At 29.5% G+C, this 24,845-nt stretch overlaps 4 protein-coding genes across 5 annotated transcripts; 2 read left to right on the top strand and 2 right to left on the bottom strand.

Annotated features, from left to right (window-relative positions):
• The first annotated feature begins 1,375 nt into the window (after positions 1 to 1,375).
• LOC110739544 (protein FAR1-RELATED SEQUENCE 5-like) lies at positions 1,376 to 3,164 on the top strand. The gene is made up of 2 exons (XM_021920004.1): positions 1,376 to 1,529; positions 2,447 to 3,164. Exons 1-2 carry the CDS (start codon positions 1,475 to 1,477, stop codon positions 3,004 to 3,006), a joined length of 615 nt encoding a protein of 204 aa, XP_021775696.1. The 5' UTR covers positions 1,376 to 1,474; the 3' UTR covers positions 3,007 to 3,164.
• A 96-nt stretch (positions 3,165 to 3,260) lies between these two features.
• Positions 3,261 to 5,882, top strand: LOC110739543 (protein FAR1-RELATED SEQUENCE 5-like). The gene is made up of 3 exons (XM_021920003.1): positions 3,261 to 3,375; positions 3,972 to 4,535; positions 4,799 to 5,882. The coding sequence occupies exons 1-3, from the start codon at positions 3,341 to 3,343 to the stop codon at positions 5,793 to 5,795; spliced, it is 1,596 nt and encodes a 531-aa protein (XP_021775695.1). The 5' UTR covers positions 3,261 to 3,340; the 3' UTR covers positions 5,796 to 5,882.
• A 1,331-nt stretch (positions 5,883 to 7,213) lies between these two features.
• LOC110739542 lies at positions 7,214 to 9,596 on the bottom strand. 2 transcript variants are annotated; one of them, XM_021920001.1, is made up of 6 exons: positions 9,537 to 9,596; positions 9,192 to 9,356; positions 8,451 to 8,883; positions 8,038 to 8,181; positions 7,708 to 7,911; positions 7,214 to 7,418 (listed from the first exon to the last, which is right to left on the bottom strand). In XM_021920001.1, exons 3-6 carry the CDS (start codon positions 8,523 to 8,525, stop codon positions 7,290 to 7,292), a joined length of 552 nt encoding a protein of 183 aa, XP_021775693.1. In that variant the 5' UTR covers positions 8,526 to 8,883; positions 9,192 to 9,356; positions 9,537 to 9,596; the 3' UTR covers positions 7,214 to 7,289. The 2 variants fall into 2 exon arrangements, with proteins under 2 accessions (XP_021775693.1, XP_021775694.1); XM_021920002.1 differs by having other exon boundaries at positions 9,192 to 9,359; positions 9,537 to 9,587.
• Positions 9,597 to 12,767: 3,171 nt separating this feature from the next.
• Positions 12,768 to 13,982, bottom strand: LOC110739489. Its single transcript, XM_021919932.1, has 3 exons — positions 13,902 to 13,982; positions 13,555 to 13,790; positions 12,768 to 12,987 (listed from the first exon to the last, which is right to left on the bottom strand). The coding sequence occupies exons 1-3, from the start codon at positions 13,980 to 13,982 to the stop codon at positions 12,768 to 12,770; spliced, it is 537 nt and encodes a 178-aa protein (XP_021775624.1).
• Positions 13,983 to 24,845: the final 10,863 nt, after the last annotated feature.

Genomic DNA, 24,845 nt, shown 5'->3' with positions numbered 1-24,845 from the left:
AGTCCAATTATTCAAATCGAACCAAATTTCCAATGCTGAAACCGAATCCAATCCATTTACTTAATTTCTCTTAGGTTTGTGATATTTCTAAGCAAAATTTATAATTTTAATGACAAAATAACAAGATCTAATAGATAAACCGTCTAAAATATTTTACAAATTCAACTTTTACAGGCTTAAATGTGCCCACCAATATTCTCAAAAATAACCGAGATACATCATACATAATTAAAAAAAAAAATCAAATCGTGTACGTCACTCTTGTGCTTCCTTGCATACAACTTTAATGAAATTGAGTTTTCGTTTCATCTTCAACATCCCCAAAAAATTAATATATATTTAAATTATATGAATACACAATGAAGGAAAATAATAAATAGAAGATTGCATTTTATGTAGAAAAGGAAAGGAGGAGGGACAAGATCACAAGATGAGAGAGAGTGATGATGGAGAAAGCTGAATGGGGCGGATGAAGGACAAAGGTATTTAGGATTTCTGATATATATATATATATATATAGAGGAAGGCTCATGTAAGAACCCTCCTCTATATAAGAACCCATTATATATAAGAACTAATCTGGACCGTACAATTAGTTTGATCTGACCGCTGAAAATGAATGATTAGTAATGGCATTTTAGTAATTTTTGCTGTTCTTTTCCCTTTCTTTCTCCTCATTCACGGTTCTTCTTTCCTTTTTTTTTGGGCTTTGAACATTACAGCTCTCTCTCTCCTCTCATACATTACAAATTTACAACTCTTTCTCTCTCCTCTCATACATTACAACTCTCTCTCTTCTCATACTTTTGGATGCAAATTCCTTCAAGAAATTAAGGTTTGTTATTCAATTTTTATAATTTTGATAATTCTTTTAGTTAATTTATTTATTGATATCTATTCTTTGCGAATTTTTGTTGATTTTTTTTTTATTTTGGCGAATTTGTGTGAAATTTTATTTTTCATATTATTTGTGGATATGCAATTCATCAATTCGAAAATCAGCAAAAATCTGTTTTTTTTTTTCTTTTTGCGATTTCATCATTCATTTTTTTTATTATTGAGATTAATGTAAGTTTATGTCGATTTTATCTTTTTTTTTTTTTTTTTTTTTTTGCGAATTTTCTTGAGTTTTTTTCATTAATTTCATCAATTTCATTTTCTAGTTTTCTCTTTCTTCTTCGATTTTTCATTTCCAGATTTTTTCAATGTTATATGTTTTTTTGTTTTTTTTTTCCTACTTTCGAGCAATTATTTTTTGTTTTTTTCGATTTTATCTATTTTTTTTTTTTTGCGAATTTTCTTCAGTTTTTTTTCATTAATTTTCTGTTTTTTTTGTGATTTTTCATTTCCAGATTGTTCTGTTTTTTCCTTTGCTTGAGTTTTTTTTTCCATATTTTTGTTTTTTAATGGATTTTAATTTCTAGTTGCTTTTTTGCTACAATATGTGTTTTTTTAAATAGGTTTTTGCATATTGATGGATTTAGATGGTGTTCAACCTAATTATCCTTCTTCTTGTGTTACTCATTCAGGTAATTTTATTGTTTTTAATGTTTTAATTTCAATTTACTTACATGTTCTAAAGTTTCTTTACTATGTTCTAAAGTTTATCGGTAATGTTCTAAAGTTTTCTCTATATGTTCCCATCCGAATGATAAGTGCAAATGCCATGTTCCGTTGCCTATTGAACTCCTTTTAGAATGCAGAATACATCGGAGTATGAAAGAGTGGTTGATGAAGGATTATAAAAAGTAGTACGTGTGGGTAAACAATATTGATCATTATTGAGGAAGTTAATTAATTTGATAAATAAAAAATATCTAATCCATTTTAAATAATTTGTAATGATTCAAAGTAAACTGTGGGTAAACAATATCGATCATTATTGGATAATGCCACAACAACCTCAAGGCTCGTCTTGGAGCTGGGCATTGGGGGCTTGGGAGTTGGGAATGCTACTTTATCCTAGAAATCTGACATAGGGATAGTTGATGCATGTCACTGCCACTGGAATCACCAAACCATGGCCCCACCAATCTGACATAGGGAGTAGGGAATCCTACTTTATCTTTATATTCTAAAACTTTCATTCTATGTTCTAAAGTTTACCTTCTAGTTTTAAATTTTACTTTTTATGTTCTAATGTTTACTTTCATTGTATGTTCTAAAGTTAACCTTTTAGTTTAATTTTTTTACTTTATTCTAAATTTTATTATGTATGTTATAAAGTAATTCACTATGTTCTAAAGCAATATGTTATAAGGATGTCCCTAATTTACTATGTTCTAAAGGTTATCCTTGATGTTCTAAAGTTTTCTCTGTATGTTCTAAAGTTTTCTATGTATCTTTCTCTTTATATTATAAAGTTTTTTATTATGTGCTAATGTTTTCTTCATATTCTATGACTTTCATTGTATGTTCTAATGTTTACTTTCATGTTCTAATGCAGTTGGTGATATTTATCGTACTCCAGAGGTTGTTGGATCATTTAGCCCTGGTGGTACCACTAAGGAATGGATTCCAAATGTTCCCAAGGAGTTAAAACCCAGTTTGGGTATGATATTTAAAGATCCTGAAGAGGGTCTTAGTTTTTATAAAGCATATGCAAATGCCGCTGGGTTTACTTCTAGGAAATCTACTACTAAAAGGAAGAAGAATAACAAAGATATAATTGCTTTTCAATATGGAGTTTGCAATAAGGAAGGTTTTAGGGCAATAAGAAAACCTATTGCTCAACAAACAGTTTATGAAGAAGGAAAAGTTCATATTACTAGGAAACGTTTAGTCACTCGTGTAGGATGCAATGCTCACATATGTATGAGATATGATGCTGGAAAGTATGTTGTAACTCATTTCAAAGAAGAACATAATCATCCTTTATATACTCCAAGTTGTGCAAAATTTCAGAAGGATAATAGAAAAATGCATATTATGCATAAAAAGTTGATTGTTGATAATTCAAAGGTGATTTATTTTTATGTACTAAATAATGTTTTTTTTTTGTTTTGATTTACTATGTTCTAAAGTTAATTCTTAATCTTAGTAATATTTTTTTTTTCTAACAGGTAAATGTTGGTCCTGTGAGGTCTTATACTATGATGAAAGAATTAGCTGGATCACATGATAATGTTGGTGCATCTAAACAAGATTTCAAAAATTTTTATAGAGATTTGAAGGCTTATATTGATGGATCAGATGCCCAAATGTTTGTGGATAATTTTCAAAATAAGAAAGTGCTCTGGAGTGCATTTTTTTTTCCTATGATGTTGATGAAGAAGATAGACTTTGTAGAGCTTTATGGGCTGATCCAATCTGTCGAAAAAATTATGCACTTTTTGGTGATATGGTTTCTTTTGATACCACATTCAAAACAAACAGGTGATGTTTTAAATATAAATTTCTTTCATAATGTAATTAATATTTTACTTTTACATATTAATTTTTTAAACATATGTTCTTATATTCTAAATATCATGCCTTGTGTTCCTAAACAAATATCCATCATGTTTTGATGTTCTAAACAAATATTCTTTATGTTCTAAACTATGTATGCCTTATGTTCTAAACATATATTGCTAATGTTCTACCTTATGCTTTAAAATATATCCATCATGCTTTTATGCTTTAAACATTATGCTTTTGTGTTTTATACTTTATTCTTTGTGTTCTAAACTAATATCCATCATGTTCTAAACATTATGTCTATATGTTCTAAAGTTTACTTATAAGTTTTTAAAGCTTTACTGTATATTTTTAGTTTAGTGTTTATGTTTTAGAGTAATTCATTATGTTTTAAAACAACTATATTACTGCCAAGTTTAATAATTAAAGTAAATTACTATCCTCTAAAGTTTATCCTTAATGTTCTAAAGTATACCTCTATGTTCTAAAGTATACCTCTATGTTCTACAATTTACCTCTATGTTCTAAAGTTTACCTCTATTTTCTGCATAAATAATTTGTGTATGTTACAGATATAATATGATCTTTGGTCCATTTACTGGAGTTGATCATCATAAAAAATGTGTTACTTTTGCGGCTTCTTTTGTAGCTCATGAGGATATATCATCTTTTGAATGGGTTTTCAAAACTTTTCTTAAAGCAATGGGAAATAACGAGCCTGTGTGTTTGATTACCGATCAAGACCCTGCAATGAAAGTTGCTGTTCGTAATGTTTTTCAAACTACAGAACATAGGTTTTGTATGTGGCATATTATGAAAAAGGTGCCTGAAAAAGTAGGTCGGGCGATTGCCCAAGACACTGATTTCTTGAAAAAACTGTGTTCATGTGTTTGGCATTTAGAGATTGAGCCGGCAGAATTTGAAGAAAAGTGGAACAAAGTTATTTCAGAATTCCATTTGAACGATCATGAATGGTTGGCATACATGTACAACATACGTGATATGTGGATTCCAGCGTATTTCAGAGATTTATTTTTGGGTGGCATTATGAGAACCACATCTAGATCAGAAAGTGAAAATAATTTTTTCACTATGTTCACAAATCCCCATCTCACTTTGATTGAGTTCTACATGAGGTAATAAGTAATTGTCTATATATGTTCTAAAGTTACTCTTTATGTTCTAAAGTTTTCCTTGTATGCTCTAAAGTTTTCTTTTTATGCTTTATAGTTTTACTATTTATTTTATAATTCTCTTTTATGTTTTCTTTTTCTCTTTATGTTTTAATAATATTTAGATCATAATAAACATGTCATGTATATTTATATGTTCTAATGTAATTCACTCTATGTTCTACAATTATCTTCTATGTTTTAAAGTTAATTTCTATTTTCTATAGGTTTGAATGTGCATTGGATGCTCAAAGGCACACTCAAAATAAAATGGATAATGATTCGAAGAATAAGCGTCCGGAGTGTAAGACTCCAATTCCTTTAGAGAAAGATGCTTCTGAATTGTTTACAACAACAATTTTCTATGAATTTCAATATGAGCTTGAAATTGGATGTTTTAATTGTGGTGTTGAGGAGATGAGGAAGGACAATGAGCTTTACATTTTCAATTTGAGGGAAGGCACTAGAAGGAGGACTTTTGATGTTGTTTTTGATCCAACTACCTTTGATACCAAGTGTTTTTGTAAAAAATTTGAACGTGATGGTGTGCCTTGTAGGCATATGATTTGGGTGTGGAAGGCAAGGATGTTAGAAAAAATTCCCAAGGCCTACATTCTAAATAGATGGTGTACAATGGCTTATAAGAAGCCCATTTTTGATTTAGAGGGTAATGTGTTGGAGGAATGTATTAATGCAGTAGATAAGAAAATGTTATTAAATGATTTGTGGTCTGAAATTCATGCTTGTGTGAGTTTAGTGCAAAACAATGAAGATGATCTTAGTGATCTTGTCAAAAAACTTCGAGCCATGAGGGTAGATTTGGAACAGAAGAAAACAAATGGAAGCAACAATCTTTCGAACAAAGTTAAAGACATTGAAATGCTTATTGGAGCTAGTCTACCTTCTAATGTTTTAATCAAACCTCCTAAAATTTCGAAGAACAAAGGCACGGGGGTTCATGTTCCAAATCAGGTCAATGTTCCAAATGATGTCCATGTTCCAAATCAGGTTCATGTTCCAAATCAGGTAAATGTTCCAAATGATGTCCATGTTCCAAATGATGTCCATGTTCCAAATGAGGTTCATGTTCCAAATAGTGACAAAAGAATGAAGAGTGACAGAGAAAAGTCTATTGAACAAAGTCAAAAGAAGAAGAGATTATGTAGAGCATGTGGGGAGCTTGGTTATCATGATAGTCGTAATTGCCCTGGAAAAGTCAAGTGATATTGTAAGTAAACTTTATTTTTAATTTTCTTATATTTATTTTGTTCTAAAGTAATTATGTTTTAAGCAAGTTTAGAACATAAAGTTATTCATATATGTTCTAAAGTAATTCAATATGTTCTAAAGTGTTTTCTCTTTGTTCTAAAGTTACTTTTCTATGTTCTAAAGTGTTTTCTCTATGTTCTAATGTTTATTCTTTCTGTTTTAGTGTAATTTAATATGCTCTAATGTTTAGAATATAAAGTTATTCATTTTGTTCTAAAGTTTTCCTTTATATTTTAACTTTTCTCTTTATGTTCAAAATATTTTCTTTATATGTTCTAAAGTTTTCTTTATATGTTTTAAAGGTTTCTTTAAATGTTCTAAAGTTTTTACTCTATATAATATCATGTGTTCTAAACTAATAGAAATGGCATGTTATAACATTTTTTAATGCTAAATTATGTGCTTATGTTCTAATATTGTTTTATTTTTTTTTCTTTACAGGTTGGTGAATATACTATTAATCCAGTTGCATGAGATGTTATATATTTAGAAACAATATCTCATTTACTAGCACGTAAAATATTATTCATGTAATTCTTAAAATATAAGAACTCAATTTATTTACTTTTAGAAACAATATATTTTTATTTCTTTTTTGTCCAATTATTATTCAGAGTATCTCTACTAGTGTTTTTCTTATCAATTTTTATGTTAATTAAAGTTGATTATAATGTTTTATAACATCTCCTGTCTCTTCATCTTCCCCCCTTTTCGTAATTATAAGTTGTTTTATTAAGTCAATTTGAACTACGAGTAATGATAGTACAAGCATTTTAGATACCTTTATTAAACAACATTTAGTTGAATCTTGCTTTAATCAACTTTTATTTATTCAAGTTTCTTAACATTGATTTACATATGCCTTCTTAGATATGCACTAAAGAGTGTATGCATTGTATTCAAAAGGAAAAATAAAGCAAAAGTAATGGATTAGAAGCAGCCAGTTTAGAACATAAGCAAATACTTTAGAACATAGATAAAAATAATTAGAAGATTAGCAAAATCAATAATTTGGACATGTAATAAGAAAAAAGTACAACATAATAAGATATAATTAGAATCAAGTTACCAATTGAATGCTTTGGAATCTTGTTACTTTGGCTGTTGTCATTTCTTGTTACTTTTTTTTAATTTTCTTATGTTCTAATGTTCTACACTTTAAGTTTTAAGTCAAAATTAATATATAATAATATATTCCAATATCCTAACTTTATAAGCATATAATTATTAAAACATAATCAAAAATACTTTAGAACATACCCATATAATTTAGAACATGAATATAATTTAGCATATAAGTTTATATGATATATTTTATATTAAAATTTTAGCATTTAATATGATTCAACAATATATTTCTTGTAACTGGTAAATACATAGAACATAAAAAATTACTGTTATATTCTTTGCAAATATCTCTCTACAAATATAAACTTAAGATCTTAACAATCATATATCCATTTTGTTCTCCTTTGACCACTTTTTTGATCTCCTAATCACTTTGTTCCGTTCTTCATTTACTTCTGCTGTTATTATCTTCCCACAATACTCCACTCTTAATTTTTTCATTTGGTCAAACTGCAAAAAAAAAAAAAAAAAGAGTAACTTTTAGAACATAAACATAAACATTTGGTCAAACTGCAAAAAAAAAAAAAAAAAGAGTAACTTTTAGAACATAAACAGAAATACTTTAGAACATAAGCATATAATTTAGAACATGAATATAATTTAGCATATAAGTATAAATAAATATAATAAACCATAATATATCTAAACAATAACCAAACCAAACCACAACACTAAAACCATAACACCAAAACCATAAACGAAACTAATTTAAAACATGTATCTTATGTTTTAAACTTACATTGTCTAATTCTAGTCCCGAATTCCATTGTTTTACAGATTCTCCTTCATATGTTTCCATGTGCTTCAACAGGAACACTCCACAATCATGTTTGTTCTTATTGCTCTTCCATGACATACTCAAGTTTCTTGTTTTGAAGGAGGATACAAAGTCACTCTTTATATTTGAGTCAATTGAGTGAACGAAATCAGCAAATGCATTCAACTGAAAAATTGGATAAACTTTAGAACATATAAGGTAAACTTTAGAACATAAAGAAAAACTGTAGAACATATAAGGCAAAAGTTAGAACAAAAGTATAATTAAAAAAATGTAAACTTGATGTCTTACCATTAATCTATGGTAATTTCCATATTTATTGTGAAAAGGAATACTTGGTGGAAGAAATCTGTTGTCAATCAAATCAAATGTTCCTTCCACAAAGTTGACACACAGCAAATAGTAGTGATCTGGTAAAACGACCGGGAAGAAAACCTAATAGATAAACAGAATTAGAACATAGATAAGCAAAATTAGAACATAAGCATGCATTTTAGAACATAAGCATATAGATTAGAACACAAGCATATAATTTTTATAACATGTAGTTTAGAACATAAGTAAGTAGTTTAGAAGATAAATAAGTAGTTTAGAACATAAGTAGATACTTTAAAACATAGATAAAAATAATTAGAACATAAACAAAACCAATAATTAGAACATATAATAATAAAAAAGTACAACATAATAAGATACCAAATTACCAATTGAATGCTTTTGAAGCTTGTTACTTCGGTCGTTGTCATTTCTTGTTGCATTCTATCAAACAAAGCCTTCATTCTATCATCTTGCCTTTCATTTGATTTGAAGTATTTTTCTGTACAACGTATGAGCTGAAAAAGAAAAAGAAATTAAAACATAAGTAATTAGAACATAGGTGCATAGTATAATCTATATGAGAAACAAAAAGAATCTACTCTTAGAACATAGTTATAATTTTAAGTTCAAAAACATACATAGCATTCAGTAGTGAAAAAGAATCTACTCTTCTTGTCTACACCACGTCTTTTATTTTCAAAATTCAATAGGCAAACATAAGCATCCACAACATTGTTCAACATGTGCTTATCTTCTATGAGACTATGAATCTCATCTCTCGTAATCGTTGTCCCCATGTTATCAGCATACAAAAGCTCCCTAAAATCAGAACAATAAAATCAGAACATAAGCATGTAGTTTAGAACATAAGCATGTAGTTTAGAACATAAACACATAATTTAAAACATAAGAATATAGTTTAGAACATAAGTACCTATTTTAGAACATAAGCATATAGTTTTACACATGTACTTTATAACATAATCTCGGAGCTTAGAACACGCAGTTTAGAACATAAGAATGAAGTTTAGAACATAATTTATAGCTTAGATCATAAGCATATAGCTTAGAACATAAGCATATAGCTTAGAACATAAGCATATAATTTTAAAGTTTTAAAGTCTTACTTATTATCTCCTTGAGCAAACGCATACTCAGCTACCTTTCTATTGTCCACATTCTTGAAAAGTTTTTCATGTTCAACCATGAAAGGTGAACGCAAGTACATTGGAAGCTTATCCTTTCCTCTTTTTTTCCGTGTCTTTTCTTCTCCTTTTTCTTCTCCTTGTTTCCTACTTAATTCAATTAAAAAATATCACATAGATAACACAAACCATAACTAAATCAAACCAAAATTTATTGATAACAAAAACCATAACCAAATCAAACCAAAATTTATTATTACCAAGTTCTAAATTAAAATTTAACTAAACCATAACCAACATTTGTTTTAAAGTTTACAAAATGATTACCCTTTCTTGTTCTCATTTTTTTCTTCTTTGTTCTTCTCTTCATTCTTGCTTCCTTCATTTTCTTTCTTCTCCTCTTGATTCTCCTCTTTTTCCTCCTTTTTCTTCTTCCCCTTTTCTTCTCTCTTCTCCTCTTGGATCTCCTCTTTTTCCTCCTTTTTCTTCTTCCCCTTTTCTTCTCTCTTCTCCTCTTGGATCTCCTTTTTTTCCTCCTCTTTCTTCTTCCCCTTTTCTTCTTTCTTCTCCTCTTGCTTCTCTTCTTTTTCCTCTTCTTTCTTCTTCTCCTTTTCTTCTTTCTTCTCCTCTTTTTCCTCTTCTTTCTTCTCCTCTTTTTCCTCTTCTTGCTTCTCCTCTTCATCCAATGTAGGTGGATGATCTGGATTTAGAAAAGCACAATTTAGAACATTTGCTGTCACTTCTTCGTAAGTGAGTTCTGCTTCATTATCTTCTTGATTTTCTGGGACATCAAACCATAAGTAGAAACAATAAGGACACAACATAGAAATAGTTGGAAAAAATTTAGAACATTAAAAATAACTAGAATATAACCAGAAAAATTTAGAACACAAGAAGTAACTTTAGAACATAACTAATTTACAACATAATTATATTATTTAGAACATATGCACATAATTTAGAACATAATCATACAATTTAGAACATATGCACATAATTTAGAGCATAACTAATTTCAAACATAATCATATTATTTAGAAAATATGCACATAATTTAGAGCATAACTAATTTAGAACATAATCATATTATTTAGAACATATGCACATAATTTAGAACATAATCATATTATTAGAGCATATGCACATAATTTAGCACATAATCATATAATTTAGAGCATATGCACATAATTTAGAACATAAGAAAGTAGTTTAAAACATAAGCATCTGATTTAGAAAAAATTTAGAACATCAGAAATAACTTTAGAACATAACAGAAAAAATTTATAACATAAGAAGTAATTTTAAAACAAATCTAGTAATATTATTTCAAAAGAAAAAAGTTTGAAAATAATGTAAAACTACCAACTGCTGGTGAGGGGGTCAATAACTTGAAACTTGGAGGAGTTATATCAAAAGGTTGCTTCTTTTTTGGAGGAATTGGGGTTTTTGGTGACTCCTCATTCCTTTTCTCTTTCTTCTCAATTTTTTCCTCCTCGTTTCTCTCTTTTCTGCACTGCTCTTTTTCTTCTTCTTTTGATCCCAAATCTTCATAGCAATTACACCATAAAAATTAAGTATTATAGGAAATAGCAAAAAATAATTAGAAAATAAAAAGTAACTTTAGAACATAAGAAATATATACAATTAGGAGACAACCTAGAAATAGTTAGAATATAAAAAATTAAGAATTAACTTTAAAGCATAACCAGAAAAAATTTAGAGCATAAGAAGTATATTAGAACATATCTAGTAAATATTAGTACATAAAAAATGAATTTGAAAATAATGTGAAATTACCAACTACTGGTGAGGGAATCAACAAGTTTTTGTCTTTATTCTCTTCATTTCTCTCTTCTTTGTTCTTATCTTTTTCCTCTTCCTTTGATCTCAAATCTGCTTAACAATTAGAACATAACTAATTTAGTACATAACTAATTTAGAACATAACTAATTTAGAACATAATCATATAATTTAGAACATAAGCATGTGATTTAAGCGCATGTTTTAGAACATAAAAAAGTACTTTAAAACATAAGCATCTAATATAGAACATAAGTATAATTTGGAAATTAAGCATGTACATGTGAAATTACCAACTGTCGGTGACTTTGGTGACCTTGTTTCCTCGAATTTCTTCCATGCCTTATCCATAACCATATCCAATTCTTCAATAAATGCCGGTTCATCGAAGACATGTTGATCTTGGCTGAGTATAGAAGGGCTTTTCTTTTCTTCTTGGTTCACGAATGTCTATAAAATAAGAAATTATAATTTAGAACATAATATGCATAATATTTATATAAATTTATTATACTTTAGAACATAAGCTGAAAATACTTTAGAACACAACCAGAAAATACTTTAGAACATAATTATAATACCTTTGTTGTGTACTTGCACCATATGTTGTCTATGAGATGTTGCATTTTTCCTGTTGTTTCTTCCTCAACAAAAAGATCTTTTGCTTGTTCTAACATGCCATACATCTCTTTAACATTCGAGGCAAGTGTTTTTGCCAAATCTCCAAATTTGCTCAAAAAGCCCTTCATTAGAACACAAAAATATTTTAGAACATAAAGGACATAACATGAATAATTTAACAGAAAAGGATTAAATGGAGCATAAAATATAATTTACAATATAAACTAAATCATACCATCATGTCATTTCGAGAAGTTGTAGAACTAGAACCTATTGATGATTTTTCCATTCTCTTCTCTTTTTCCTTTTGTTTTGGTTGTTTCTTTTTTCCTTTTGGTGCCTTCTAGTATATAAATTATAAAATTTAGAAAACAACAACATAAAGTGTAGTGTTTAAACATAAACATATACAAATATCATACCACAATTGATTCCATTCTTTCCAAGAGTTTTCCATATCCAAATCCATGATCTTTTTCAAACTTATATCTCACTTGAATTCTTTCCTTTGTCCACACCGAAATTAGTGGACATTTTCTTGGTTTTTCTAACCCTCCTCTTTGTAGACGATCAAAATAGAATACCTATTTAGTACATGTTAAGAATTAATTAGAATATTTTTCACACATTTTCAACATAACAAGAATAATATATATACATAATGGTAAGAATTTAAAACTTACCATTAGAAAAGGTAAAGGACCTGTAAAGTAAGAATTTCCCTTCTTCCATACACTTACAGAATCTTTCAAGTGCTCAATCACAAATGTGCACCAATCCAATTCAGCAATTTTCTTTACATCCATACAACTATACAAGAATTTAATGTATAGTTGTGGGTTGTTTGTTGATCGAATGCAACAATTGACAACACATACCACAAAGTTCCAAAGAAATTCATTAGAAACTGATTTTTCCTTCTTCAATTCTTGAATTCTGTCAATCAATCTCTTGTTGGTTGGACTTCCCTTTTAGAAGTAAAAAAAAACATATAAATTGAAACCTATGGAGATAATAGATCTATTTTAAAGCAAAAAACACTTTAGAACATAAGCAAAGCACTTTAAAACATACAATTTATAACATAAAATTCATACTTTAGAACATAAAATTTAAAACATAACCACATTATATCATCATACTTTTTTGAGGCCAAACTTGCTTCTCCAAGCTTTTAGAAACTTGCTCCATTTCAGATTTGACTCATCATTTGGTTGCTCAATCCTTTTGCCTCCCAATGGCAACCCATAAGCCAAATGAACATCAATTGCCTCCAAAAAGATTTCTTGTTTTCTCTTTGTTAACATCAAACAACATCTCTCCGTGTCAAAATTCGTAACCAAGTTTTCTGTCAACCTAGAATTATAATGAAAAATGTAAGATTTAAAGCACAATACAGCTATATTTAGAATATAATAGTCAATCTTTAGAACATAGAAGATTAAAACATTTAGTATAATATTTAAACTTTTGAACATAATTTAGAACTTTATATAATAAAAAAAGTCTATTTTAGAACATAATAAACATACATTAGAACATAACAAAAAATTAATTTAGAACATTAGTGTATAGCAATTCAAACATGAGAGTTCATAATTTTAGAATACAAGAAGTAACTTTAAAACATAAGTAATTTACAACATAATCATATTATTTAGAACATATGCACATAATGTAGAACATAATCATACAATTTAGAACATATGCACATAATTTAGAACATAGCTAATTTCGAACATAATCATATTATTTAGAACATATGCACAAAATTTAGAGCATAACTAATTTAGAACATAATCTTATAATTTAGAACATTAGTGTATAGCAATTCAAACATGACAAATCATAATTTTGAACATAACATTGATAATACTTATGATTTTAGAATATGATTTTAGAACATAACATTCTACTACTTACGTAGAATTAATATGGATTGGTAAATCCAATTCCAAAAAGCCTCCAAAACCAATGTTCCGAATAGCTTGCTTTTGTTTTTCCGAAAGATTTATCAACACATCCTTCATGAATTGAGTAGGAGGTACTCTTTGATAAGGTTGCCTCTTAACTAGTTTATCTTGCTCATTAGCTTCTACTACTTGGACATCCTCACCATCTTCTTCTTTTTCAATCTTTCTTTTCTTCTTCTTCACATCCTCACCATGAATAGATAAACATAATTAGAACATAGATAAGCAAAATTAGAACATAAGCGTGCACTTTAGAACATAAAAATAAAGATTGTAAAGATTAAAGAGTATTATTACCTGAGTTTGATTTTTTTTATTGATTTTTTGTTCCTCCTCACTATCATCTTCCATCTCCTCTTTTTCATCTTTCTCTTTCATCTTTACATCACCCTTATTATCATCCTCACCATCATCTTTACTATCATTATTCTTGTCATCATCCTCAACATTATTACCCTCTTCTTCTTTTTGATCTTTTCCTTCTTCTTGATCTTTTTCTCTTCCTTCCTTTTTTTGCAATTTTCGAGGTGGTTGAAGCCTTGTTGGAAGTTTTCTATGTCTTATAGCAACACTTTTACTTTCAATATGCTTCTCAAATTCCGATCTATCAATTACTTCCGCTTCAACGTTTTCAACTTTCCTTTAAAAACAATTAAAAATAATTAGAATACAACTAACATTAAATAGAGTAACATTAGTACAAATCTTTAGAACTTAAGGGAAAAATTTAGAACATAATAGGTAAAGTTTAGAACATTAGTTTAGTTACCTTTTTTTTACATAAGTAATTTCTTCTTCTTGTATATTAGTAACTCCTCCTTCTGATTTTTCTTCATTTTGGCTTTGCATTTTGCTGCAATTTTAAGAAATCAAAAACATTAGTAACATTCCAACATTATTATTATATTTTTGAACATAGGAATAATTTAGAATATGCTGAAAAATAGTTTAGAACATGCTTAAAAAGAGTTTAGAACATGTTGGAGAGTGAAAAACCCAAAATAGAATGAGTAAACTAGAAATTTAAAAGACAAATGAAACAGAAACATGATAAGGTTTGATTGAGTTTATTTTCAGCCCATGTTCTAAATTATTTCAACCTATGTTTTAATTTTTTCCTATGTTCCAAATTTTTTCTACCTATGTTCTAAAGTTTATTTTCAGCCCTGCAATCACAAGTTCACTACCAACAACCCCTAACCAATTAGCTGATGCTGCATAAATCAACCACCACACCACAACCCCTACAAACAGGGGCAATCGCACCAACATCACCAATTTCGAAATCAAAATTCGAAAAAATCACTAATTTTTCCAATTTTCCTTACCACGAATTTCAGTTACAAAGCACAAAATTGACAATCAAAATTCAATTAAAAACCTACATTTCAGTTCTTTCTTAAAACTGAAAACCTAATCAATCATCTCGAATAAACCGCAAAGTCAACAAGCAAAATCATCCATATCTCGTCAAACAATCACTAAACACACTAACAAAACTAAAATTCAACTAATCAGCAATTGAGAAATTAGCGGATCAAAGAATTTACCAGAACAACGACAAACAACAATCTGCAACAAAATCAAAAAATTCCAAAAAAAAAAAATCAGAAAACAGTGATTTCCGCAGTGAAAATCCGAAGTTGTGAAAACTGGATAAATTGAAAAAGAAGAAGAAGAAATATCTTACAAGGAGTATCAGCCTGAATAGTGCGAAGAAGGTCAGTGTGCCAGAGGTTGCGGAAGTTCTGCCGAACCTAAAAAAAAAACGCAAAATCAAATCAAAAAATCGGAAAACATAAAATCGCAAAAATCAAAACAAAAAATCGCAAAATCTACTTAAACAACATGCTAAGTTCATGGAAATTTGAACAAAATCGAAAAATAAAAACATACCTGAGTCGAAAATCCTTCAAATTGCAATTTCTATGGAGATTTTTGGGGGTTTGCAGAGAGAGAATGTGATGAGCACGAAGAGAGAGAAAGTTAGAGGAGAGAGAAAATTTTGATCGGGTGGTAGGGCCGTAGGGGGTATGAGGAAAAATACGTGTTTTAATCTTAACCGTCTAAATTACCTTAATCCTACGGCTGAGATTGGTTCTTATATAACTAGGGTTCTTATATAAGGAGGGGTTCTTACCGGATCCCTCCCCTATATATATATATATATATATATATATATATATATATATATATATATGGATCTGGTAAGAACCCCTCTTTATATAAGAACTCCTCCCTATATAAGAATTATTCTAATTTGTTGGATTAGATTGGAGTAGACGGTTCAGATTAAAAGAGTAAACTCAAAACTTTTAATTTTCCCTCACCTAACACAAAGTACAAAACATTCCTTCCTTTCTCTCTCTTAAAAATCGTCATTCAATTTCTCGCTCCTCAAACTCCCAAAAACTGCCATTGTAGCTGCAATTCGAAATTTTTTCAAAGATTTATTTACATTAATTCAAGGATTTTCAACAATTTTCGTAATACTAGTTCAATTTAGTACTAATTTTGGAGAAAAAAACCCTAATTTTCAAATTTTCAAATTCAGGTCTAGTTGTTTTTTTGGTTTTTTTTTTTTTTTAATTTTTTTTTTTTTTTTTAATGTTCATTGCTTATGTTCACTATAAGTTCAAATTCATTGTTATCATCTATTTATTGCCCAAGTTTTATATTTCATCATTCTATTTCAGTAATTTCGAACTATTTATAAATTTATTTTGCTATTTTTGGTTGATATTTCTAATAGTCTCGAGTTTTATAGTAGAACTAAATGATTCTTTGATGTTGAGAACATGTTGATTATGTGTACCTCTAATAACAAAAAGCTGATAGTTGTTTGGTTAGGACTAGGAGTAGTCATTTAGTGTGATTAGTCATGTCTGTGCAATATTGTGCCTAGTACTTATATTTTGAAGGCTTGCAATTTTTTGCTCCTTTATTTTAGTGGTTGATTAGTTGGGAATCTGATATACTTGGTTTCGTTAATTAATTACCCTGGTTTCTTAATGCTTGTCTCTTTTCTATATACAAATACATTGGATATTTGGGGGGAAATTAAAGAGGTATTGGAGATGGAGAATCATATTAGATGCTTATTTTGGTTGATATTCTAGAATTTTTATTTTGGGTAAAAATAAACAATGTGTGGCTTAATAGCATAGCTAGTTGTGTTTCTTACATTAATGCTTGTTTCAATTTTGTTGAATGAGAATCTTTTCCCATTGATTATTTGGTTCTGTATTTTATTTGTGAACCTAAAAAACAAAAAAGAAAAAAAAAATAGATCATGTGTTTAGTAGATAGGAAAGAAAATGTAGACAATAGGAAAAAATTTTAGAACATATATTTAGATTATAGAACACACACAAAAAAAAAAAAAAAAAAAAAAAAAAAAAAAAAAAAAAAAAACTAGAACTTAAGTAGAAACATTTGGTACATATGGAAAAAATTAGAACATAACCAAAAAAAAATTTAGAATGCAGGATAAATTTTAGAACATAAAAAAAATTTAGAATATAGGTAGAAAAATTTAGAACATAGGAAAACATTTTAGAACATAGATAAAAGTTTAGAACATAGGAAAATTTTGTTACAACATAAGCAGAAAAATTTAGAACATAGTAAAAAATATTTAGAACGTAGAAAAAAAGTTTAGAACATAGGAAAATTTTGTTACAACATAAGCAGAAAAAATTAGAACATAGTAAAAATATTTAGAACATAGGAAGTAATTTAAAACATGGCAGAAAAAATTTAGAACATAAGTAGAAAAAATTTAAAACATAGGTTTGAAACATAGGAACAAAATTTAGAACATAAGTAGAAAATTTTATAACATATAGGTTTGAAACATGGGAACAAAATTTAGAACATTAGAAAAAATTTAGAATATAGGAAAAAAATTTAGAACATAGAAAAAAATTTAGAACATACGGAAAAAAAAAATAGAACACAGATAGAAAAATTTTAGAACATAGGAAAAAAAATCTAGAACATATGTTCAAAAACGTATAAAACAAAATTAGATCATAGATAGTTAAACAAAATTAGTACATAGACAAAGAAAATTTAGAACATAGGAAAAATAAAATAAAATTCTTCTTATGTTCTGAGTTATGATTATTATGTTCTAATTAAATTCAGATATATTTTTAATTTTTAGCTATAGTTAGAACATGATGTGGAAAATAGAACGTATGCATAATTAGGATCGCTTATAGATTTTTAGTCTCATTTCTTGCAAATCAGGCAATGTGTTTTTCTATCATAGCAAAGGGGTTGGATTACGCTATTTAACTTTTATTAGGTATGCAAAAACATATTAGCTCAATTGGTAGAGCACTATGCAAATGCATAGAAGATGTAGGTTCGATTCCTACATAGGTTATCTCTAAAAATAACTAAAAAATTAAAAATAAATCAATATATCTCAAAAATAAATCATAGCAAAAGTATATTAAAAAACTAATGAGTAATGATAACAGAAAAAATTGTTACAACTAACTTTATTACATATTCTCGTCTTCACTTTACCAAAATGAACTAACGTGGAATTCGAACCCAACCCACATCTTTTGTGTATTTGCACAATGCTCTACCCGTTGAGCTAGTAGACTAATGTATATAAAACATTCAAACTAAAAAAAAATTAAACTAAATCCAGCTAGTTAAAAGCAGTTTTCATGTCATAATTCCCTATCATCAAAAACCTTAGTTGAGCAAAAAAAAAAAAAAAAAAAAATACCAAGTGCCTCTGCCTTAGGTTTTCTCTCAAACAATTTAGCAATTAAGTCTTTGGCACGAGCAGAATTTGAAGGCCATGGATGTGTACTCAAGTCAAGCTTCCCGTTCTTGACTGATAAAAAAATCCCAGCTTCATAGCAAACACAATGAATTAGAGCCAAGTAGAAGAGATGGGCATATTACATAATGCAAATAAATGAAATGAAGCAAGTATCCCCTCATAAAATGAAACAAGGTGTAGGTGGTCAGTTCTTGATTAAGAAACAATATTATTGGTCTAATGGTCCTAGACTCTTTACAAGAAAACAGTGTCCTTAACCACATAAATGTGCCAGAACAATGAAACGTACCTACACATCCTTTGACTGGGATACTTGAGAAGATTTAATTTCAGGCCTCATGATTCTCTATTCTTATTACTGGTAAGAAAAGCATAAAGAACCACCCTCTCATCATCCCACATTTTGAAAATAACAGTTCTTCTAAATTATCTCTATTTAACAAGGTATATCCAGCTTCAACTAGCAGCAACAGAAAATTGGCATGTATATGCATTTAACATAAGCAACTGATGTCTGGAAGCTACTTACCACAATGATATCCATGAGGTAGTAGAGCAAGGAAGTGCTTTGTGCCAGTAGAGTGATTTTCTATGTTTTATTTAGCATTTAGTTGTTATGTTTTTACCCTTTCCTTAAGACCAAGCCTTCTGCCAAATTGGATACCAATTTGGGTGAGGAAAGTCTTGTTGATGTAAACTCTTAATTATCTATAGTGAAATAGAATGGTGCATTATTAAACACATCATCTAACCAATGTCCAAACAACTAATTTTATCAAGCAATCCACTGTCCAACAACAACTCATTATATAAAGATAATAATATTCTGATTATAAGTCCATTACACATGATTAATTGAAAGTTGAAACCACAAAGAATCCATAGCAAACAAAGTTAGACCTTGATACTAACATTGTTTGTTTGATATACTTAATTAGATCAGATGCAATAGTAATCAAAATACTTACAAGTCAGTTTTTTTTAAGAATAAAAACATTTCGAATTTTAGTATTTTACAGGAATTGAATTGTATCTTAAACAAAAGGATAAACTTTCGAATTAAAAATGAAAAATGTTAAACCTGATATTCATAATAAACACATGAAATCAGTAAAATGCAGCAAAATCAGACAAAATAATTTAAAGCAAAATCAGCAAAATATCATCAAAATAAATTGGACAAAAATACAAAATTCAGAAATTTTGATGATGAAATTAAAAAAAACCGAGCACAAATTGATAAACTTAAGCCGAAAAATCAAACACAAGATGATAAACTTAAGCTGAAAAATCGAACACAATCGAAAAATATAAGTTGTAAAATTCGAACACAAATTGAAAGCCAAAATAATCAAACACAAACTGAAATTAAGCAGAAAAAACCAAGCACAATTAAACATATTCAGCCCAAAAAATCGAACAAAAACTGAAAACATTAAGCCGAAAAAATCGAACCATATATAACTGTAAAAATTAAACCGAAAATAATAAAAACGGCTATTTCACCAAATGCCACTGAATAATTTTAAAATTCACCAAATGCCATCAAGTTTTTCAAAATTCACCAAATGCCACTAAGGTTTTGTACAATATCACCAAATGCCATTTTCGTTAGTTGACCGTCAGTGTCTGTTAGTTGACCCCACCACTTGCCACGTGTCACCTTCTGATTGGTCCGTTTTTTTAAAAAATAATTAAACAAAAAATAAAAAAAATTCAAAAAAATCCAAAAAAAATTACAAAAATTAAAAAAAAATAATAATAAAAAAAAATAAAAGAAAACCCCAAACCCCAACCACCACCCCAGCAGCCACCAGCCCAGCCCCTACCGCCGGGACCTGCACCGGCTCCCCTCCCTTTCCCCTCCTTTTCCCTCGTTGCAACGCACCGGACTGACTATCGCAGCCAACCTCCACCACCAAAAACTCCCACAAACCACAGCCAACGAACCGAAACCAACCCTCTCCTTCACGAAAAGCAGCCTTGCTGTCGTTCTCGATCCTCGCACCAACAATAAAAGCCCCGCCATTAATTTGCAGCAGTGAAGAAATTAATTTGCAGCTGAAGAAATTAAGGATGGGTTCGAAATTGATAGTAGTGCAAAATTCGGGTTCACCTTCCTCTCGAATCGTACTCCCTTACCACAGTCGAAGAACTTGTTTGACACCCTAATATTTCATCATCGATTCAATAATCTTCTTCGATTATTCTGATGATGAAAGAAGAAATCAATTTAGAGAACTTTTCGAAGAGATTGAAGGATTGTGCCTCTTTCCTCCTCTCTCGCCCCTAACCTGAGGGATTGTGCCGCCATAGCTACGGTCGAAGAGCTCAGGTAGTTAGGGTTAGGGTTCGGTTTTAATGGAAAGGGAGTGGAGATGGCAGAGGGTGAGGCGAATCGTGTTTGTCGACGTCGGGGAGGGGGTTTTAGCGCCGGCCGGTGGGGAGGGAGTGTTTTTCGAGGGAAGGGGGTTTTAGGGGGGGTTAAGGTGGTTTAGGGGAAGGGGAAGGTGGTTCGAGGTTGAGGTGGGTGTCGCTGGATCTGGCGCGCGTTTTCAGGGGTAGTACGGCGCCAGCGGGAGGTGGTTAGGGTGGGGAGTAGGGTGGCGGAGGTTGGGGCAGGGTGGCTGGTTTTAATTTGGTGGTTTTCTTTTTTTTTTTAATATTTTTTTTAATTTTTTTGGTTTTTTTTTATTTTTTTTTTAAATTTTTGTTTAATTTTTTTTTAAAAACGGACCAATCAGAAGGTGACACGTGGCAAGTGGTGGGGTCAACTAACGGTCAACTAACGGACACTGACGGTTAACTAACGGAAATGACATTTGGTGATATTGTATTAAACCTCAGTAGCATTTGGTGAATTTTGAAAAACTTGATGGCATTTGGTGAATTTTGAAATTATTTAGTGACATTTGGTGAAATAGCCATAATAAGAATGAATAAATAGATTGAACATTATACATTGAAACAATCGATTAACAAAAAGAACTTGATGATGAAATTGATAAACATACCAAAATTTGATGATGAATTTTCGCCAAAATACACTAGGAAGAGAGAGAAAAGAAAGATACGGAGTAGCTGCTTGGAATTTTAGATTGATAAGTTGATGCGTGAAAAGGAGAGGAGAAGGGGTGTATGACTAATGCACTAAATTACAAAAATTCCATTACTATGGCTGTAATTTTGGGCGGTTGGATCATAATCAATCAACAGCCCTGATTTGTTCTTATATATAAGAGTATTCTTATATAGAGGAGAGTTCTTACAAGAGCCTTCCTTATGTCTTACAAGAGTATTCTTATATATATATATATATATATATATATATATATATATATATATATATATATATATATATATATATATATATATATATATATATATATAAAGAAATAGGATCATGTGAGAACCCCTCTCTTATATGAGACCAGTTTCTTATGTGAGAACAAATCAAGACCACTGATTACATTTCATTTGAAGGTTGAGATTAATTAATGAGTAATGGAATTTTCGTAATATTATGTAACATATACCCTCAATCTTATTATTCACGTCATTTGCTTTATCTCCCCAAAAACATTCAGTAACCTTTCATATACCCATCTCTCTCTCTCTCCTCCATCGAAGCAGATTCTTAAGACTTGTTTCCTCCATTGAAGCGAAATCTAAGCTTTCTCTCTCCCATGAAGCGACCTCTAAACTTATTCTCCTCCATTAAAGCGATTTTTAAGGTAATCATCACATATTACAAAAAATAAAAATAATAAAATTCCAATTGAAAATGTCAACATTAATTGAAATTCATAAATTATAACTTACTGAATTGTCGATTAGGAAGTTAATGTTGTTGATTCCGTTTGTTATTTGTGTTGTTTACTAACATCCCCTTGTTTTCTTTAGATTTCAAGATATTTTTCTCTGTTTTTTTAAATCACGATTTCAATTTCAGTAGTTTATCATTAAATGCTTTTGTTAATTTAGGGTTCTTTATAGTGTAATTCGAACTTTTATTTATAATTTCTGAGGTTATGAATGGTTATAGAGATTGATTTTGTCAATTTTAGTACTTGCATTTCACTAATTTGTACTTAAATTTTGATGCACACTAAGTGTTTGACAATATTCCCCAATGAATCCTATTATTTTATCAATTTCAAATGTAGTACATATTTAATTGATGATCTTCTTATGTAATATTCCCCAAGATTGTTTTCTGTCTATGAATAAGTGATATTCTCACTTGATTCCTAATCAGGATGTTATCATTCAAAAGCATACACTCGAGCATATAATTTTCTCTTCTGACTTTTGAGTTCACCCGGATGATATTTTAGGCTAATACTTATTCATAATGCTGCTAAACTTGTGAACTTTGTTTGGTGGCAGAATGTTTTTAGGAAGTGTGAGCAAGTATAATGTCATTGCTTACATGGATAAACCGCATTTGAAGACTGATAATGAGCTGCTTCACACAACAAAGGAGATAGCTCGTCGACTGGAAGAAGTATGTGATCTGTTTCCTTATAATCTTGTCTATTTTATATACAGTATATATAATTAGATAAAGTAACAAACATTGCCATAAAATACTTGTTTGTTTCATGAAATTATCAGGCCTCTTGTAACTGAAGTTATAGGTAATTGCTCGGATATTCTAGACTTCTAGAGGCCCCCTCCCCCAATCAATTTGCTAGACTTATAATAACATATATGAATTGGATGGCTTTTCTTAATCTTGTTCTACTTGTCTCAACTGAATAATTCATTAGATTAAATGGTTTTATACAATATCATTCATGCTGCTGTGACGTATTCTAATTGTATTACTGTTATGACGTACCTTCTAACTAGATGAACTAACAAGAAATGGGCAAATCACATTGTCTAAAACTGGAATTTTTGTCCAACCCTTATTCTCACATAATGTTCTTCTCAGTCAAATGCATGTATCAATGTAAGAAAGGTACAATGTGGAGGTGAGGGAGGGTCCTTGTCCTGAACACATAGTTGACGACTAGTAATATAAATTTGACCTTGAATGGCTAAAAGTTTGCTAGTTTGTTTCCTTGATAGATGAACTGTTTTGTGTGATTTTTAGGTTCAACTTAAAGAGTACACATCTGACCACTTATGCTTTACATTTCTTAATCCTGGTGTATAGACTAAGTGGCTTCTGCTCGAGTTACTAATTATTTGCTTCAGTTTTATTAAAGCTGCAATTTAAGGGACAGGTGTCTATTTTGGTTTGTAAATTCAATTTCAGGTACCGTTGTTTGAGCAAAAGTAATGAATTAGTATATATGTCCTGTAATTGGCACTTTTAACCAGTGACTATCTCTTTATGAAATATAAATGTCAATAAAAGAAGATCTTATTTAGCATTTTGAGCTTCAGGCAAAAAGTACTTCATATCATGAAAATTTTATCAGCCATATGTAAATGAGATAAATGTGTGTGAATGATATTGTACTAATGTACTTCGACTATCTCTCTCAACCTCTTATCATGTCAAATGAGCAACTAATTATTTGCTCATTTGACAAATGAGCAATTAATTATTTGCCCATTTGTCAAATGAGCAATTATTTTGTGCTTATTTGTCAAATGAGCAAAAAAATTCAATGCTCCTTTGTCAAATGAGCAAACTATTTAATGCTCATTTGTCAAATGAGCAATTAATTATTTGCTCATTTGACAAATGAGCAATTAATTTTTTGCTCATTTGTCAAATGAGCAAAAAAATTCAAAGCTCCTTTGTCAAACGAGGAAACTATTTAATGCCCATTTTTTAAATGAGCAATTAATTATTTGCTCATTTGACAAATGAGCAAAAAATAATATTTTTGTTCATTTGTCAAATGAGCAAAAAAATTCAATGCTCATTTGTCAAATGAACAAATTATTTAATGCTCATTTTTCAAATGAGCAATTAATTATTTGCTCATTTTGTCAAATTAATGCTCATTTGTGAGTGTGTTTGAATGTTTTAAATACGTCAGCCTACTAGCTCAAGGGTAGAGTATTGTGCAAATGCACAAAAGATGTGGGTTCGAATCCCACGTAGGTTTATTTATGTAAGTGGAGACACAAGTTTGTATGAGAGTTTAATTGTAACAAAGTTTATATAGTTATAAATCATTTCAAACCATTTTTTTGCTCTTATAATTAGTACGAATTTGATTTTTTTTTTAATTAATTTTGTTTATAAAGATAACCTATGTAGGAATTGAACTTACATCTCCTATGCATTAGCATAGTGCTCTACCAATTGAGCTAATAGGTTCACATATGACATGTTGCAAATTTAAAATCCAACTACACTGCAAATAGGAAATCTTAGGGTTTTAGCTTTAACAAAAGTGATTGCTCATATAGTCGTACTATGTTAACTGCTATATAGGAAAGCACGACCTTGTAATTTTATTTTT

This window comes from Chenopodium quinoa, unplaced genomic scaffold, assembly GCF_001683475.1.
Source record: "Chenopodium quinoa cultivar QQ74 unplaced genomic scaffold, ASM168347v1, whole genome shotgun sequence".
Taxonomy (NCBI): domain Eukaryota; kingdom Viridiplantae; phylum Streptophyta; class Magnoliopsida; order Caryophyllales; family Amaranthaceae; genus Chenopodium; species Chenopodium quinoa.
The sequence above is the reverse complement of the archived record's forward strand: the minus strand, read 5'-3'. Positions and strand labels throughout refer to the sequence as shown.